This window comes from Dipodomys ordii, unplaced genomic scaffold (assembly GCF_000151885.1).
Source record: "Dipodomys ordii isolate 6190 unplaced genomic scaffold, Dord_2.0 Scaffold73, whole genome shotgun sequence".
NCBI lineage: Eukaryota > Metazoa > Chordata > Mammalia > Rodentia > Heteromyidae > Dipodomys > Dipodomys ordii.
The window spans coordinates 6,226,690-6,244,110 of NW_012267289.1; the positions used below are offsets into that span (position 1 = coordinate 6,226,690).

A 17,421-nucleotide genomic window follows, 5' to 3' on the forward strand; every position below is an offset into this window, starting at 1 on the left:
CCCACTTATTTATTGGGCAGTTGTTTCTTTGAGGATTTGTTGTTAGGGGATTTAATTTTTTGAGTTCCAAGTATATTTTATATATGAGACCCTTGTCTGTTGTATGGCTAGTAAAGATCTTCTCCCAATCCGTGGGCTGAGAATGCCTTTTTTTGTTACCAGTCCTAAACCCAACATTCTTTCCTTCTCTAATCTTTATTTGTCTTTTCATGTGGCAAATAAGACTACTTTTCCAGAATTTGTTACTCAAATAGAATTCCTTTAAGACTTTTTACCCTCCAGACTTTTAAGCTTCTTAAGGGTTTTTACAAGTAAAAAGTGTTTTTCTTCCTTTCTTGCTTTTTTTGCAGGTCACGGCCTGAACTCTGGGCCTGGGCGCCATCCCTCAGCTCTTCAGCTCAAGGCTAGCGCTTTACCACTTGAGCCACAGAGCCACTTACAGCTTTTTCTGCTTATGTGGTGCTGAGGAATTGAACCCAGGGCCTCATGCACACAAGGCAAACACTCTACCACTGAGCCACCTTCCCAGCCCCAAAGTGTCTTTCTTATATGCATATTGAATCCCATCTCTTCATAAACGTCTAAATATCCTACTATCTTAATATCCTGTAGTATCATTTTGTTACGACTTGAATAAACTTTGACATAGTACTTGTCTCCTGAGGACCATTTAAAATTTTATGTGACAAGGATCTGCTAATTGAAGCACTTATATTCTAGGAACATGTTACTTTTTCACTTAGTATATTGTAATAAATATACTTCTCTTAATTTTTGTTTTGGACCAAGACCATTAAACTGTTGTTGAATGTTCTAGTCATAACTAAAATTCAATGTCAATTGGCATTGACATTAAAACATAAATGTATTAGTAGTCAAGAAGTGTGTGTGTGAGTGTGTAAGTTTTAAGTACAGTGGTAGTTTTATACTACCATAAAAACTAGTGATGAACCCTCAATATGGACCAGTTCAATAACTGAGGAAAAGTCATGTAGGATATAACATAATTTTTAGCATAGAAAAATCTTAGCAATGTACCTGTGAGTAAAATTTTGTGCCTTGCCTTAATAGCTTGATCTTTTAATTCAAACTCTAAATATCTACAATAAATTGTCATTAAAAACAAAATAGATACATTGTATTTAAGCAAAAACTAGCTTTAGCACATCAGCAGTCATTTGACTGTAATCAGTAACCTTTTGCCTTCTAGGGTTTTGAATTAATTCAGTCTAAAAAAAAGAAGCCATTTTATTACTGCACATAATTTCTTTATTATTATTATTATTATTGTGAAAATACCATACAGAAGGGTTACAATTACATGGGCAAGATAATGAGTACATTTCTTATCAAGCATTGTTGCCTCCTCCTTTGCTTCCCCATATCATCCCTTCCCTTCTTTGCCTCCCACCCTCATACCCCCACCACCCTTCTACCCCCCTATTCCCCACCCCGACAAAGTTGTAAAGTTCGTTTTTCTATATAACGTCTTGTACATCTCATTGTTGTAAGGGGTCCACCTATAACCTATTTAAACAGTTTGTTTTTTCCCTTCTCCTCCTCAAATTATATCAACATCAAATACAGTGAAAGCAGGGCTTATACGCTGGGGGAGGTATATACAAAGCAACAAAAGAAATCATCTTATAAATATGTCGGAAACAATCACAAGAAAGAAAAGAAAAACATTTGAATCCTTATCTTGGGGTTCATTTTGCCTAACATCAACTTGTCTGACAGTTTCTCTTTGTCTAAGACATATACTAGTTATTACTGTACACAGTTTCTGTCTTTAGAAATTAACATAGGGATGGGCAGTTTTGCTAATTTTAGAAATATAATTTATGACTATAGAATGCAAACAAAGCAAAATGATCAGCCAACAATGGTGACATTATAGAAATTAATTTAAATTTACATCAAGTCAGTCAGAAGCATATTGTTTATAAACGATGAGACTTAAATGTACTTTTGTGCAACCTTAATGAGAAAAATACTATACCTACTTGATTAAGTACTGGCTTTGCTGAAAGTAAGACTAAAATACTCTTTTGAATGGGAGCTTAAAGATAGCTGCACTCAAATCCTGTTTGAGTGCCTTCCATAGATTTTTAAAAAATCACCTTATACCTTTCTATAGCCTGTAGAAAGGGATAAAAATTAATGCAGTTAAAAAAATTGCTTAGCAAAATCTGCAAATGCCTTGGGTGTCACTGTAAAACAGACAGTTAATAAACAGTAGCCTTATTTGGGTGTATGTAGCACAATGGTAAGAGTGAAAGCAATTGGTGGTCAGAATAATGCCCACCACATAAAAATGAAGATCTCAGGAAACTAAAATGAGAGTGCTCAGAGAGCTTTATTCTCTAGAACTTCTAGAGGATAACCCTCCATTTTGACCCTTTGCCGGTTCTTAGCAGCAGACTGCATATCTTGGCCAGCAATCCTGTCATGACAGCCCTAACTTCTAACATCACTTTTCTTTTACTAACTCTTCTGCTTCCCTTTCACTTAAAAAGACCCTTTGATTACATCACAAACACTCAAGTAATCCAGGATAATCCCCCATGTCAGGATCTGTATTTTAGTCGTATCTATAAATACCTTTTGGCATGGAGTATGCCATGGTATACAGGTTCTGGAGATTGTGATATAACTTGTTTACATATGCTGGGGATTATGATGTGTACATCATTATTTTTCTTATTACAGAGTGTTACTACTATTTTATATCTTGTTGATATGAAACTTTTCTTCGCCTGTGTAGTATATTTAGATGACAGTGAGAACTGAAAAGATTCAAATAACATTTTTTAGAGACTAACAACAAACCCTGATATGTTAGTGCCTGCCTCAGTAGCAGACACTTCACATTACTTTCAATCAATAAATTATGACATGAGATCTCTGGAAATTCTGTATTCCATAACATTTTAGTTACTTGGAATGTGAGGAATTAAGTCTTCTAGGGAAGTTCTCCTTAACATCAAAATTGGGAATTAATTAATGAAGCCCACTGATCTTTGTGAGAAAGTTCTGATATTTAATCCTACTGCCCCTTTTATCTGTATTAACCTAGAAATAAATCATATAGTTTTTTAAAAAAAGAAATATAAATGAGCATCTAGTTAAAATGTTTTCCCTGACACTCCTATCCTTTGAGACAGCTAGTTCTAGTTATTACACCAGTTTTTGTTCAGGTCCATCTCAACATTCTTTCATTGTCCTAATTTTAGGCATTAAATATTAGCGTATTGTTATCATAGATTTCACTTGTCATGCCAGTATCCATATATAGTCATTGTTAGATGTTTCTCTCTCAGTCAGCTCTGACACTCAATACACTTAGACCTACATTTCTTATTTTGTTTGTGGGGGAACTTTTTGTTTTTTTATTAGTAATCAAAGACTCTGTCTTTGCTTCTCTTTTCAGAAAATAAGAATATTTACATATACATGCTGTAAGATAATTACTTTTGCCTCATTATGACCAAATACCTAAGCAAACAACTGAAAGGGAAGAATTACTTATTTGGGTTCATGGTTTCATCCATAATCCTTGGCTCTATTGATTGTGGGCCTATAATGTGGCAGAAAATGTTTGGAAGAGTAGGAGGCTTTACCTCATGGCAGTCAGGCAGCAGAAGAAGAGAAAGATGGTACTGGATAACAAGCATAACTTTCAGCAGCAGGGACCCAACCCAGTAGCCTACTTCCTCCAGCTAGACTGGACCTGAGTTTCTATCACCTCTCAGTTTCTCACCACTAGCAGAGGACAGATTATTCAATACATGAGAGACATTTCACGGTTAAACTGCAGCTCCCCACTTCTCATGCCTCTCCCACTTGCAATAGTACTCTTTTCTTGTCAGTGTTGATTCTAAGGTTGTATAATTGCCCCAAATTAGTACTAACATCAGTTGATGTTAGTTAATTCTTCATATTGAAGACCAAAACCAATAAAATTTTCTTTTTGAGAGTGGGAGTGGCAGTACTCATGCCTATAATCCCAGCTGGGAGGTAGAGGTAGAGAATCATGATTTAGAGACAATCTCTAACCCTTCTCACCCTACCCCTAAAAAAATTTAGCAAAACCCAATTTCAAAGACATCTGAAAATTCCAACTACTACCAAGGCACAAGTACAAGGATTATTGTTTTAAGGCTAGCTGTAGACAAAAGCAAGAGATCCTATCTGTAAAATAACTGAAGTTTAAAGGATTGGGAACATGGCTAAATGGTACCACACTTTCCTAGCAAGCAAAATTCCCTGAGTTTAAACCGCAGTAGCTTCAAAACTAAAAAGAATTCCCTTTTCTCTCGATTGGTTGTTATGATTAGAGAACCACTGAAAACAAGACTTAATTTTTGCACTAAAATCAGATGAGAAAGGGGACTCTCTCACTCTCATGAGTAACAGATTTTCAGTTTTCTTTTCAATTTTCAGTCATTTCATTTATTTTCTTCTGTTCCTCTCCCTTCTTTCCTGGAGATTCCCAGTGGTTTCTCACTGGACCTCCTGCACAGCTCATGTTCTGAAATTTCACCTCCTCACCATTTTCCTTTGTTGCATTTCCTTTTTTCTACAGGTAAAATCTATCTTCAAGTTTCTGTGTTCCAATTTGATGGGTTGGCTGAAAATGGGGTTCACTTTAAATTGCTTCTTCTCAGGATTGGTAGTATTCTAGTTTTCACTAGGCCAGCCTGGTTCCTGGACCCTTAAGTGACTCATTAATGATGACCTTTTTTTTTTTCTTGTAGAAGCATTTCTGTCTTCTCCATATTCTTCAAGTTTTTATATTTCACAGTGCTGTATCTAAATATGAGCAGATTTCATTTATTCTAAGATGGAGGTTTTTCAGTGTTCTCTGGATCCTTTACACCGATTTCTCTTAATGCTGATCTCATTTCATACTACTACTCCCTGGCTCACCTGGCTCTTCTTTAGCTAAACCTCAGGCTCTTTTCCTTGACTACTACTTTGGTGTAAAATGCCTTTCCCTTAGATATCTGCTTGGCCCACTCCCATGCCGCCTCAGATCTTTTATTCAAATATCACTTTTGAAATAGCATTCTGTTCTAACAGTTTTATTTAAATTGCAATCCTCCACTCTCTAAACACTCCTAATCTTCTTATCCTGCTTTAATTTTCTTCAGATTTATCACAAATTTGCATACCAAGCTAAAATACCTGCAAACACACTTCCATGTGTGTCTTAATTGGTATGTATGCATGTACAGATATATACTATGTGTGTATTAGAATATACCTGTGTATATATAGTATATATATGTATATGTATACATCTATGTATATGTATATATAGCATATGTATGTTTAAATTATGTATATTTTTATGATATAATATATTTGCATGTATATGTGTATATATATAATTTGATATGGCCATAATAAAATACTACAGTCTGGGTTGCTAAACAGCAGTTTACTTTCTATTTTAGTTCACTAGGCTTTAAGATAAAGATGTTGGCAGAATTCACTTCTTTTGAGTCCTCTTTCCATAGCTTATAAGTAGCTTCTTTTTCCTGTATCTGTGTGGTCTTTTCTCTGTAACTCTGGCCAAATTTCATCTTCATATTAGAATACAAGCCATATTTGATTAGTGACTACCCTATTAACTTTATTTTAACTTAATTACTTCTTTATAAATCGTATCTCCAAATATAATTACATTGAGCAGTAGTAGGTGCTTGGACTTAGCATATGAATTTGTTGGAGATGTGGCAGGATTCAGGTCCTAATGTATATAATTTTTATATTTTTTCACCTATGTTTCTCTGACAGAATCTCTAGAATGAAATCTTTGTGAAAGAATTTTAAAATTAGTATTCATATTTATGTATAATATATTATATTATTTATAAATATGTATAAATATATATCCAATGCCTAGAACAAAACCAAACACACAATAGATGGTCAGGAAGTAAGAATTCACTGCCTTCTTCATGAGTTCTTTAATCTGAAGACTCACATCTTTCTTACCGCTGGAAAATTATGTCTCGTTATTTTATTATTTTAACTTCTTTCCAGTCCTGTTCACTGACCTTCAGACCCACTCGATTGATCTTAGTTTTTCATCTATGTGTTGCTTTTTTATCTTTACAGGTAATTCCTTCAGCCCTCACTCCCAAGCACATCTAAGAATAGTCTTAGTTTGGGCAATTAGATGTATTAAATTTCCAAAAGTTTTTTTTTTTTGGTCTTTTCTCATCACATTTTGCTGTTGTTTTATGGATGCTCTGTGTTTGATGGTATTTATGGATTCATTGACCATATTTTTCCTCTTGCTCCAAATTTTAAATTTTTTCATTGGTTATATTTTGTTGTTTGTGCTTTTTGCACATTGCCTACACATTTCTAAGTATCTGGCAATGCTTAGTTTTACACTTTTATTTTATAAAGAGTCAAAATAGTACTAGAGGCTTATTTTTGAGGGTGGGTCTTTCCCCCAATATTGTCAGTTCCTGGCTCTTGCTCTGGAGATCCCTTCTAAGTAGAATGCAGAAGTAGAATGCAAATCCAAAGGGTTTGGGGGACAGCACATGTAGTGGCTGTCTTAGGTTTCCTTAAATAAGTTATGTTTTTTTCTTAAATTAAACATATTGCAACTTTTTACCTGATAGTCCAATTTGGAATATTTGATGTATAGAATCAGTGATATTTTATGTGTGTTTTCAATTCATATCTTTATTTTCACTTTCACTCTCCCCGATTCAAAGACAAATCTGTTATGCATGTTCAGTGTCCTATTCCTCTCCTTAAAAATTGAGACCATCAACCAACCAAACATTCTCTGTTTTTTTTTCCATCTATACTTAGTTGCTTATTATTTTCCCAGTCATCAGGAATATTAGAAAAGAAAGAGTGTAAGACTAGAAAGCAGCCAAGGTGATTGCATTCCAAGTGATATTATATTTATTTTTAAGGATGCATTCTTCCTTGCCTTCAACCCCCTGGATTCCTTTTACTGTACCTAACTAATCCTGTCATTTTTGTGATTTTACACAGGTCTGCAATTAGAGCCTTGCGTCCTGGCGGGATACTGGTGTACTCTACATGTACACTTTCCAAAGCAGAAAATCAAGATGTAATCAGTGCTATTTTAAACTCCTACTGTAACATTGTGCCTGTGGACATTAGGGAAATAGCAAGAACTTACTCCCAGCACTTCACATTTGCTCCCACTGACCATGAATATGGGTGCATGGTGATTCCTGACAGGGGCAAAGCCTGGGGCCCAATGTACGTAGCCAAATTGAAAAAAGAATCATAAAGCAATGAAAAACAATGGGATACATTTTAAAACAATGTTGGTATATAATTGTGTTTTTTTTCTTAGGTCTCTGCATGTTACTATTTAAATAATTATTTGGTTACTTTTTCTGGGTCTGTGTGTGGAATCCTGTTTAGTTAATGCTTTGGTATTACAGAATGTAGGTTTGAAAATTTTTTCAGGTGTATTTTTTCCTAGAAATATATTTCTAGCAGTGATTTAAGGTAGTACAGATGGTGTTTGTTCTGTGTAATAAATCTGCTGTCTTTTACTTGGCATTTTTTGGTTATATTAATCAAAATACATGGTTTTCTGCATAAAATGTTTAGGGCTACATTCTATCTATGATGTCGGTGCTTTGAACCATTAAAATGCACATTTGCTGGCACCATACTGTTTTTCTCTTTATCAAATGTAGATTCATGTTTGTAAGAGCTGATTGGTATTCTGAGACTAGCTTCTTAAGCAGCACAATTTCTAGTTCTAGCAAAATAGGTTTCTTATTTGCAAAGTTGTTTTCCGTTAAGGACTGTCATCTGTTTACTGCAAAGGTCAGTGACTCTATTGACACCAGCTTTATTTCCCTCACTTTAAAAATTTTTTTTTTTTGTATTCACAAATACAAATTGAAAGGGTAAATTATGTTGAAAGGCCTTTAGAAAACAGACTCACAGGCACATGTTTGACTTTCAACATTCAGCTTGTGGAATAATGGAGTCTATCCAGAAGGCTATAAAGCAAGTACTTAGAATGAGAATGATTAATAACTGCAATAACTGAACTATATTTGGAGAGTTTTGTTACATAATTGCAGTCATAATGAGTACTACAGAATCTGATTATCTTACAGTTGCATTCTGGAGGAGCTTTTTTATTTGACTCTGTTATAAAGTGTTATAGGAGAGAGTGATGTCATTTTTTTTTTTTTTGGCCAGTTGTGGAGCCTGACTTCTGGGCCTGGGTGCTGTCCCTCAGCTCTTCCGCTCATGGCCAGCATTCTACTTCTAGCTTTTTCTGCTTATGTGGTGCTGAGGAATCGAACCGAGGGCCTCATGCATGCAAAGCAAGCACTCTACCACTGGGCCACCTTTCCAGCCCTGTGATGTCACTTGTAATGTACAGGGGTAATGTCTAATGGGGGTGTATTATACTTCTGTCAAATTCCAATAGCTACTAAGTGACTCACTCAAGTTACATGTATCCTGTGAATTTGGTGTGTATGTATTTCTTTATATTGACTTAGAGTTTTAGTGTCAGTCCTTAGCTCATGCATTTTCTCCCAAAGTTACTTCATTATAGAGTCCAAACATAGTTTTTCCAGTTATTAAGAAAAGCAGTGAAGCTAGGCATGGTAACACATGCATGTAATCTTAACCTTCAAAAGGCTTAGGGAGTAGGATATACCTATGTAATGAGTCCAAGACCTTCATATCAAGAACTACATATCAAGAAACTTTCACAAAAACAAAAGCTGGGTGCCAGTGGCTCATGTCAGTAATCCTAGCTATTCAGGAAGCTGAGATCTGAGGATCATAGTTCAAAGCCAACCCCTGAAGGAAAGTCTGTGAGACTCTTATCTCCAGTTAACTACCAGAAAGCCAAAAGTGGCGCTGTAGCTCAAGTGGTAGAGTGCTTGCCTTGAGCTGAAAAGCAAAAGGACAGCTCCCAGGCCCAGAGTTCAAGCCCCAAGACTGACCAAAGAAAAAACAAAAAAACAGAAAACACACTCAGACTCAGTTAAGATTTCCCTTGAGCTGGGCCAGTGCTCATGCCTATTATCCTAGCTACTGAGGAGGCTGAGATCTGAGGATCACGGTTCAAAGCCAGCCCTGGCAGAAAAGTCCGAAAAACTCTTCTCTCCAATAAACCACTAGAAAACTGGAAGTGGCGCTGTGGCTCAAGCAGTAGAGTGCTTACCTTGAGCTGAAGAGCACAGGAACAGCCTCCAGGCTCAGAGTTCAAGCCCCATGACCGAAAAAAAAAAAAAGATTTCCCTTGAATTTATGATATTTCAGTTAATACATTTATATACACTTGCATACCATCCAACATATATACTATAAGCTAAACCTAGCTTCCACATATAAGAAGAAACAGAAACCTTTGTCTTACTTCATTTAATACAATTTTTCCCAAGTAATGAGCAAAGTAATGAGTCCATTTCCTATCAAGCATTGTTAGACCCTCTTTTCTTTTTCTTGTTAAACCCTCTTTTGTTTATCCCCTACCATCCCTTCCCTCCCCAATCCACCCTACCCCCCTGCAAAGTTGTAAAGTTTGTTTTCAACATACTGTCTTGTACATCTCATTGTGAATCCTTATTTCAGAATTTTGTTATTTCCTTTCTCCTCCCAAAATTAGAAAAATGTATATACATGATGCAGGACACCGGAATCAAATACAGTGACAACAGGGATTGTATCATGGGGGAAGAACATACAAAGAAACAAAGCAAAATCACATAGTACATTATAAGTACATTAAAAAGAACAACAACAAAGATAAAACCTCCTTATCTTGTGGTTCATTTCGTTTAGCATCAGGTTGTGTGATCATTTATACCTAGCTTTTGACCTCTTCTGCTTGTCCCAGACATACACTAGTTATTGCAGATAAGAGAAACCATGGGACCTATGTTTTTTTTGAGTCTGGCTTGATTCACTTAATATTTTTTTCCCAAGTCTTTCCATTTCCTAACAAATATGGTGCTGTCATTCTTTCTGATGGAGGCATAAATTCCATTTTATATATATATATATATATATATATACATATGTACACCACATTTTCTTGATCTGTTCATCTACTGAGGGGCATCTGGGTTGGTTCCATATCTTAGCTATGGTGAATAATGCTGCAATAAACATAGTTGTGGTGGTAGCTTTCTTTCTAATGGATGAGCAAAATTCCATTGTGTATATATACCACATTTTCTTGGTCCATTTATCCATTGAAGGGCATATGGGCTGATTATATACCTTGCATATAGTGAATAGTGCTGCAAAGTTAAGCAAAATAAAACACCAGGAAAAGAGGATACACAGAATGGGTGGGGTGGGATCAAGGGGAGAAGAGGGGGAAATTGTAGACAAAAATCTAATGTATATCCTACAAAATTAAGAAGAGTGAGAGCAGGGGTGGTAGGGAAGGGATGTTTGAGAATATTGAAAGGGGTTACATTGATCAAGATACATTGTATACATAAACTTCGTTAAAAGACAATTCCTGTGTACAATTGCATAAAGATAATAATAAAAAGATAGCAATCAAAACATATGAAAGGCAATTTAAAATAACTTAAAAAACAATTTGAAGCTGAATGCTACTGTATTATTCACTTCTATTTAGACTAAAGACTATTTTTTATTATTTATTTTTTGTTTTGCAAACTTCCATACTTGAATTCAGATAACTGAGAGGACTAGGAATAATGTTTTGTTTGTTGCTTTTGTTCTATCAACAACTTGTAAAAACATGTAACTGATGTGTTCAAAGTAAAGCTAGATATCTTGGACTCAATCAAACATGTTTGGTGAGCACAGAATTTTAATGAGGATTGAAAAGATTTTTATTTTTTTTGTTAGTTTGTGTTAACAAAATAAACCACAATTTTTTTTATGGTTGAAGTCCTATCTTATACTAAAGGTTTAAAATGTGCATTGCTTTTCTATAGGTTAATCATAAAGTATATGTTCGTAATATACTTAGTTTAATGTTTTCGTTTTTGTTTTTATTGTGAAAATACCATATAGAGGAGTTACAAATTACATGGGCAAGATAATAAGTACATTTCTTTTTTAAAAATTATTATTGTGGAAATACCATACAGAGGGGTTACAATTACATGGGTGAGATAGTGAGTACATTTCTTATGAAGCATTGTTGCCTCCTCCTTTGTTTCCTCTTCCCATCCCTTCCCATCTCCCACCCCCACCCACCACCAAAGTTGTAAAGTTTGTTATTTCATGATATTTTCACAACATAGTGTTTTCAAATTGGATTAGATTTTCCAGTGATTACTTTAAATATATATGTATATAATACATTTCATTCATACATTATTTTTATTATTAAAAATAATTTTAATGAAACCAAACATTGTTGAGCAATAAATAGTTCATTAAACCTTCTCATATTGTTTTGTTTGATCTTTAAAATTTTGTTTGTGAATTTGTAATATCTTTTGTGAAATAGGAAACAAAAGTTCAGTCCTGTTTGATGCCAAGGATATACTTCTAAATGAAGAATGGAATGAATATTAAAACAGGTTTGACTGATCAGCCCCTCCTCCGAAGAATTGATTATAGGAACTACCATCTGGCTTTACCCTTGTTCATCACTGTTCACTTTTTTATTTTCATATAATTTTCTATTCCTAGAGCATGGAAGGATTTATCAACATGAGGAAGAAAAGGTCTTCTAAGTATTTTTGGGACATGTTCTAAAGAAGTGCATCTTGTGATTGTAATACTAAAAAAATCTTTCATGGAATATTTCTTACTTAATTTCTTTGCAGGTACTGAACTAAGAAATTATCTTGCCCATGTAATTGTAACCTCTCTGTACAGTATGTTCACAAAAAATTAAAATTAAAAAAAGAATGGAAATTGGAACAGCCTTGGGATGTCAACTGAAAGCAAGGAGTAATTGTATTATTTTCTCTGTCTCTGAGTTACTTTCAAAATAGCTTTATAAAAATTGAAGTTATGAAAAAAATTGAAGTTATGTATTACCAATGCATTAACTTCTCTCTGCCATCAACACACAGAACAGTTAATTATTTCAGAAACTAACTATGAATAAATGTCATGCATTTAAATGTTTTGTACTGAATTATAAAAGCATAAGATATTTTCTGTGATCTGGAATCACAGAAAATACCTGTGATTTTTTTTTATCCTATTACCTAAACCCATGTTGCCTTAGACTTAGGGTTAAATATTACTTCCTTAGTAGTGTGGAAAATAACATTTTATACAATATAGGTATATATAAAATAATAGCTGCCTGAATGCTTGCTACATGAATAAGTGATCACAAACCTAATAGGCCTTTATCCAAGTAGGCTTCATGCCTAAGAGAGAAACATCAGATAATCTGCATAAACCAGGGTAGCTCATGTGGAATACAAAGAGAAAAGTGAAACCAATAGCAGCAATTTTATTAAATGCCAAGAAGTCCTTTGATATAATTGAATAGGAATACTTGTATTATATTTTAGGTAAATTTTGCTTTGGGGACAAATAGAGCAGGTAACACAATTTATTTTCAACCATTTGTATGGTTTATAATTTCTCGTTCCCTGCCCTATTGCTACATTGAGGTGGGAAGTAAGGATGAAGACCATTACTGAGATTACTTTCCAAGTTGATATTGAAGCTATAGCACCCAACTCCTCGGGGCATCAGCAATATGAATGTTCACAAGTTAACTAATGTATGATGGCAATTCTGCCTGTGCTCAAAACTCTTTACAGCATTTGTCTGTCAGAATTTAGAATGGCTTCAGGCTGCAAAATCAGTGGAGAGAATTAGAAGTTATGTATTGGCAGAGCAGTTTCTCTTTAATGTGTGGCATTTAAAATAAAATTTAAACCATCAGAAATTATTTGGGGTTCACATTAGAGAGTAGTTAGTAATAGAATAAACAAACATTTAAACTGGACATTTAAATTGGACCTGTAATTCTGTGCAGTTTTTTTCTCTTTCCAAAAATAGGTTTTTACTAAATATAACAAGGATTAAATCTTAGTAGATCATGTATCTCTTCAAAATTTAATTTGATAATTCAAATATTAACTTTATTCTTCTCGGCAACTTTTACAAATGGAGGAATTGCTTCATAATGTAAGACCATATAGTGATCTGAAGCCCTATGAAAGATGGGATGCCTTAGAGAAAGGACTGCCTGGCTAGAAGTTATATAATGACATCTGTCATGACTCAATTAAGCTTCTATGGCTTATTCAAAGGAATTTTCCACTGCATCTTACTTCTAAATATGAGTAATATACCACCTAGCAGGATCAACAATGACTAAAAATAGTCTATTGAGAAATAAAAGTCTTAGTTCCCAGCTTCTAAAACAAAAATTACAGATAATTGCAAGAATAGAGATATTTCAGGGGGATCAGGTATGATGAAAGGAAAAAGGTAGTTTGTCCTCACAATTTTTTATGATTATTGTTAAAAAGTTTATTCAGTTGTTATGCAAAGAAGCTAGTAATGACCTCACTAAAATGGCACATGGAAGTGAAACACAAAGAAATTAGAGGACTGAAGGGCTTGGGACTCTGAAGGAAAAAAAGGAATATGGTGCTATTAGTTCTATGTGATGTATTTAACCATGAGTAGCCAGAATGACTATACCTATACCCTATTCAAACAGTAGGTCTTTCTGTTGAATTGATAATAAAATAACTGCAAGTACTGACCATCACAAATATGTTTCATAAATACAGCAGAAATGTATGTAGTAATTCTAACTACCTATGGTCTTTAATAAAATATTTCTTTATCAATTGAGTTTTGTGGTCTGCACCTGTTGTTTGAGCTTTTGGGGAAGCTAAGGTAGGAGGATCACTTGGGTTTAGAGTTCAGAACCATAATGAGCAACATAGCTAGACCCAATGTTGTAAAACAAATAATACTTTGTCATATATTCTGGTATAGTTATTATCTGTAACTTCCTCCCTATGAAGCTGTAGCTCTCTATGCTGTGATGTGTTACTTTGAGCTACATGGTTGAACTGACTATGTACAGTTAATAGTTCCTTCTTCTGTCTCATAGTACTGAGTTATATAAGGAACGATACAGAAAAGGTGATTATTGAAGCAGCATTAGTTGGAGATCTAATCTGTGATACCACTTTGGAGCAAGGTCTGTATTGAGTTAATATAATGTCAAACATATTTTAAGAGCAAAGGTCACCTAATAAGACATGAAAGGTACACTGTCAAGAAGCATGTTACAACTCTCAACAATGTTGAAGTTCTTAGCTATCTTGTCAGATCCGCTGTGAACACTTGAGGGCTTCAGTGTCTAGTTCCTATCATTTCCATCCAAAATCCTATCACCCTCCAGGCTGAAATCAGCTCTGTGGAAAACGTATTTAATATTCCATCCCCTGTTCTTTCATTGCTCTCTCCCAATGAGTTTTGTCTCCATATGTTCAAAAAAATTCTACTCTTGGGCATTCCCTAGAACTTAGCATTTTCTAGAGCTACAATGTTATGTGGACCTTTCTGCAAGGTCTTCTGGGCTGTTGAGTTTTCATTTCCCATTCACCTCCCTACTTCCCATGTCATATATGCTTCACAATCTGCACTGAATATTATTGTTGCCAAAGTCTTCTTCCTACAACGAAATCTAATACTGTCTGCAGTGTTCTCCAAAGGCCATTGTATTAAAGCCTTCATTCCCAGATAGTGGTACTTCCTCCAAGTGTGACAAAACCTTTCAGAGGTGATACCTAATGGGAGCTTGTAGGCCATTGGGAGCATGCCTTTGAAAGGGTCTCTTGAAGCAAAGGTTTTTAACAAAACCTTTAACAAAACAATGATGGGCTACCTCTCACCCCTCCAGAGGTCTGTAAGCAATGGTTCTGTACAATCAGTCTGAAAATGTGACCAAAATTTTTCCTATTCTTTTTATAAGTTGATTATCTCAGGTTCTTGTTATGTGGTTACAGAAAGCTAAGAAATCTGCTTAAAATTCTCTAGTGACTTTGAATATATCTAGAGGATGATAGTCATGCCTTAGCATTATATACTAGGCTTTCTCTTCTTTGAAATGTGAAAATCTTTTTCATCCTTCTGTTTCTTCCTCTCTCCCTCTATTTTCCGCCTTTCTCCCTCTTCTCTCTCCCCTTCTCTCTCTTACATCGCACATGTGAATGCATGCACACACACAAACATTCCTTTCTTCATGAAAATTTGAACAATTCTTAATTATCTTAATTATCACAATCATTCACATGCTCCAATTGACTGGTGTGGATGCTCTTTAAATAATGTGGAATATATCCCCATTTATAATAGCTATGATTTTACTAGAGACCTGATACTATTTTTTGCAAGGTGATGAAGATATGTTAAAGTGTAGTGGTGTTTGTTTTGATACTCCTTTGTGTCAATAATATAAGTATGTCTAGGGCAGTGGTATACATATACATATATAGATATATGTATTTACCATAATCAACAGAATATACCACTTTAAAAATAATATGCATTTGTCTGAGAGATTATATTAAGTACAAAACCCATTGTATTATGGGCATGCTTAGACATGCATACAGTGTAGAAAAATTTCAAACTGAGTTCACATGTGATAACTGTACGAGAGCTCAATATTTCTTAAGTGCTTGCCATGAGCTAGGCTATTGTAATATTCCACATGAAATCCCCCATTTCTACTTCAACATATAACTGGTTCAGGTCTACCTTTTTTTCTGAACATTTTTTTGTATTGATGGAAAAAAGATTCAAAAGGTATGTTGCTGATTTTCACATTTTAATGCATAGTATTTGTTGCCATGTCAATATCTTTCTTGAAAAGTACTGTGAAGCACCACTGTTTTATTAAATCATAGATTTTACTTTTCCTTCATATGGTTGGAACTAATAAAGCTTCAGAAAAATTTGGAAAAAAAAGGGCTGGGATGTAGCTCAGTGGCAAAGCGCTTACCTAGAAAAATTTGAAAAAAAAAGAAAAATTTCAAACTGAAATAGGTTCAATAATAAGGATGGAATGCCAATGGATATATCCATAATTGTCTTCTTGTGGATTTTTCAACCCTATAAGGATTAGCCAAGGGCAAAAAAATTAAGTAAGAATGTCTTAAAGTAGAAAAAACAAGTTGAACTTTAGCACATCAAGGACAGGAAAAAAAAGATCCAGATTATTAAAGTAGCATTTGCAGGAACTATAGAAAAATCAATCTCTCTCTCTTTTTTTGCCAGTCAAGGCAAAAAAGAGCTTGAAGCCAAGGCCTGGGCACTGTCCCTGAGTTTCTTTTGCTCAAGGCTAACATTCTATCACTTGAGCTGCAGCTCCACTCCTGGCTTTTCCTGTTTACATGGTAATGAAGAATCAAACCTAGGGCTTCATGCATACTAGGCAAGCACTCTACCACTAAGCCACATTCCCAGCCAAAAAAAACCCTCATTCTTCATAAACATATGAATATGTAACATGAATTCTATTCATTATTAGTCACTTGTACATGAATACCATTGGCACTATCTGGAATTACTACTGCTTTTTAATTTAATGAGTGACAAAGGTCTCAAGCTTTCTAAACTTAGGTTGCCTAATCTCTCCCACTCCCAGAATCCCTTTAACATAATCGCATTTTTGCCCAGACCTCATCCTTCTACTTCACCTGGCACCACCATGACCCACATAATTGTTGAGATAGAGTCCTGATAACTTTTTCCTAGGACTTTCCTTGAACCAATCTTCTCCTGAGTAGCTAAGATTACATGGAGTTACATTATTTCTACAGAAAATAAATATATTTTGAACTAGTAATCGAAGGAAACGGTTTTCTAGCTACTTTCTGGGTGTACCTTCTTTCATTGTATGATTTCTTACTCCTTCCACCATTTTTCTTATTTAAATGAGAAAAACTTTCAATTCTCTGCTGCTTAGAAATGTAAAACAGAGAATTTAGTCATCTTGCCCATGTAATTGTAACCCCTCTGTACAGTATTTTCACAACAATAAAAAAAGAAAATACGTATTAAAAATGACTTGGATTTTAATGTGATAACAGAAATATCTTAATGTTTAAAATCTTTGGTGACCAGTCAGGCTATGAAAACTGTACTAACACTAATGAATGCATTTTTAACTTAAAATAGCTTAAATTGTTATTTAAATGTAAATTCTCATTGACAGCCTAGTTAGGTGAGAATTATAGGAAAGCTCCCAAAGTGCTTGAACTTTGTTCCATTGAGCATGAACATTGTACTGGTTTCATTTTTGAATAGGAAAACATGAGATTTTTCTCTAATAAGGAAGTCCCAGAGCAAATTCCAGGAAGAGGAGAAGCGCATAGCAGTCACAATTTGAATAAAAGCACAAGACATTTTTGATACACAGTTCTTTCCCATAAACAC

The 17,421-nt window shown here is 34.7% G+C and overlaps 1 protein-coding gene across 1 annotated transcript in view; it reads left to right on the forward strand.

Annotated features, from left to right (window-relative positions):
* The window catches only part of Nsun3 (NOP2/Sun domain family, member 3), a 48,982-nt gene extending 40,762 nt beyond the window's left edge, over nucleotides 1-8,220 (forward strand). Inside the window, exon 6 of the mRNA XM_013024174.1 lies at nucleotides 7,033-8,220. Coding sequence (XP_012879628.1) covers nucleotides 7,033-7,297 — 265 coding nt within the window. The 3' untranslated portion in view covers nucleotides 7,298-8,220. The remainder of the gene's footprint in view (nucleotides 1-7,032) is intronic.
* Nucleotides 8,221-17,421: the final 9,201 nt, after the last annotated feature.